Source organism: Coregonus lavaretus (assembly GCF_964263955.1).
Source record: "Coregonus lavaretus genome assembly, chromosome: 12".
In the NCBI taxonomy this organism is placed as follows: Eukaryota; Metazoa; Chordata; class Actinopteri; order Salmoniformes; family Salmonidae; genus Coregonus; species Coregonus lavaretus.
Genome location: NC_139999.1, coordinates 10,869,192 through 10,872,189, shown reverse-complemented (window position 1 = coordinate 10,872,189; position 2,998 = coordinate 10,869,192). Strand labels below are relative to the sequence as shown.

At 41.8% G+C, this 2,998-nt stretch overlaps 1 protein-coding gene across 1 annotated transcript in view; it reads left to right on the top strand.

Moving 5' to 3' along the window:
- Nucleotides 1-622: 622 nt before the first annotated feature.
- The window catches only part of LOC311138322 (neuron navigator 1-like), a gene marked incomplete at its 3' end in the record, with an annotated part of 111,945 nt that continues 109,569 nt past the window's right edge, over nt 623-2,998 (top strand). Inside the window, exon 1 of the mRNA XM_084173005.1 lies at nt 623-677. Coding sequence (XP_084029131.1) covers nt 653-677 — 25 coding nt within the window. The 5' untranslated portion in view covers nt 623-652. The remainder of the gene's footprint in view (nt 678-2,998) is intronic.

The window sequence follows — 2,998 nt, the reverse complement described above, 5'->3', positions numbered from 1 at the left end:
AGGGAACGGGAATCTGATCAGCGCCGTGCTGAAGACCAGCCTGACACATCAGGGGCAGAGGGAGACGGGGAACCTCTCCTGCCAAGGCATGGGCGTGTCTGATAAAGATATGTCCACCAACAAATCCAGGGCATCCCATCTGAGCCAGCCTGGTGGTACCAGTCAGACAGTCAGTGTGCCAGCCCGTAGTAACATGGCCACTGTGGCACCTTTCAGGTTCAGGTGAGGGCAGTGTTTACCCTTTTGCACTGATAGCATCAGCTGTACTTTACTGTATAGCCACTGGCACTATGTCTGGAATACATTTAAGACAATCCACTGGGCACAGACGTCAATTCAACGTCTATTCCACGTTGGTTCATCATAATTTCATTGAAATGACATGGAAACAACGTTGATTCAACCAGTGTGTGCCCAGTATGAATACATTATTATATAGGCTATTCAATACATAACAAAAAGTTTCATTTGATTTGATAATATTGTAGTGTAAAAATGTAGGATATGAATGTCCCTGTTCTGTCAATTAGCTCTATTTCCCTCACAATTGTATGATGGTGTAAATTGATGGTCATGCTGTGAATGTAGGTTGAATGTCCAGGATGATGATGCCTCTTCTCTGGAGGACTTGAGTGACTGCTCCTCTGACTCCATGGAGCTGTGCTGTGATGACCTGGGTGAGTCACATTCAGTCACTGTCTCACCACGTTCACTGTACAGTACAAGTATTAGGGTTGGTCTATTTAACTCAAGGACAAAGTACACTGCTGCTGGAGGATTGAAGAACAAACTGGTTTTGGATACTACATTCGGTTCGACTTCCATTAAACGTCTCGTAGACATCCTTTTTAACCAATTTAATGAAGATATGTCTGTGGGTTTTACTGCCCCAGTCCTACACCAATGTGATTAAGGTGTTACACAAATCTCCAGATCCAGGGTTTGGTACCAAATCTAGTCCTCCTGCTGTAGAAGGTTATCTGAGCAGGCTTTATGGGTATTTGTAGTCATTTTCAGACACTTATCTGTCTCTAAATCCCTCCTGACATACTCTACATGACCAAAAGTATGTGGACACCTGCTCGTCGAACATTTCATTCCAAAATCATGGGCATTAATATGGAGTTGGTCCCCCCTTTGCTGCTATAACAGCCTCCACTCTTCTGAGAAGAGTGTGGCTGAAGTAACCGAATGCACTAATTTGAAGGGGTGTCCACATACTTTTGTATATATAGTGTATGTATCCGCTCTGATCTGGAGCTCTCATCTGAGCCTTCAAGGCCACATGTATGAAGAAATAGCCTTAAATTTGGGTATGATTTTGCAGCACTGCACAAATGTAGGCTACCATATACCAGGAATAGTAGAAAGTATGCTCAATTGTACTCTGGTATCCTTGAGGAAACATAATACTTTTGGAAAATGTTTCTATCCAATCGTATTTTTTTGTTGTTGCTCGTGATCACGGGACGAATCGGGATTTTGCAGGATGCAGGTGGTGGGATTGTCTCCAACTATGCTGTCCAATAATGTCGTTTTTCCATGTTCATTTTCAACAGAAATATATTTAAATTTCACTCTATGGTTGGGATCAATCCTGGCCCCTGGCCATATTTTGACAAAGGATTCAACCATGATTAGCCACTTTATATCACAGATGACACCCTATAATTTATTTTACTAACAGATCACACCTTATCTTTTTGTTAGTTATTGCAACACAGAAAAATAGGACATATTGACATGTAGTTGTTTTTCAGTAAACAGGACAGCATGCTAGGCATATATGTACTGGTTGTTATAGTAGTCTAGTGTTAATAGGCCCCGCCCCTTTCACTAGTTCTCTCTACAGTGACTGCCAACGTACAGTACAGTAAGCGCTTCATTACTCTCCACCTGTTTTATACATCAGGACCTAGGATCTCCTCCAGCAGTTTGTCACAACTGGATCTCACTGCTGCTGTTATGTGAATACAGTTTTTCATAAACACACATGTGGGAAAACATGTTTTTCCGACTGTCAAAATCACTCTTAAATCCCATACAGCAGATTACTATTTCCAAAATATTTCTACATCTCGTGAGTACACTTGCAGTGAAATTTATGTCAAAACTGCTTAAAAAGCCATTGGAAGATCTTAACTTTAAACTCCATTGTCTGTTTTAATCATACCGGAGAATGTATTGTTTGTTTTGCATCTTCAAATGTTGAATAGTAGCTTAGCGATTCATTTCACAGTGACATGTCTTTGAAAATGTTTAGTACCAAGTTCTCAGACTGCTGGGGGACATGAGGATTGGACATCGGAATAGTCATTCTGCCAAAAATATCCTACAACAAACCACAATGTCAACCTAAAACTAACATGGGCCTACAGTAAGAGGAGAATACGAAAGGAGAATACGAAAGTCACTCTGAGCCTGTAATGGAGAGAGAGGGGTCTAAGTGTTGTCCTGATTAGTACTGTTGAGGAACACCCAGCGTGCAGATAATGAGAAAAGGAACTCAGAAAACCACATTCACTATAAAAGCCTTCTAAGTAGTTATAAAAGCCTTCTAAGCAGTTATAAAAGCCTTATAAGTAGTTATAAAAGCCTTCTAAGTAGTTATAAATGCCTTCTAAATAGTTATAAAAGCCTTCTAAGTAGTTATAAAAGCCTCCTTCTAAGTAGCTATAAAAGCCTTCTAAATAGTTATAAATGTCTGCGAAGTAGTCTCTAATTATGGTGATGACTGAGAGAGGCTGTGGTGACCGCCCCTCACTGTATTCCTCTGAGAGAGACTGTGGTGGCCCCTCACTATATTCCTCTGAGAGAGGCTGTGGTGGCCCCTCACTATATTCCTCTGGGAGAGGCTGTGGTGGCCCCTCACTATATTCCTCTGAGAGAGGGTAATGGCCCCTCACTGTATTCCTCTGAGAGAGGCTGTGGAGGCCCCTCACTATGTTCCTCTGAGAGAGGCTGTGGTGACCCCTCACTATATTCCTCTGGGAGAGGC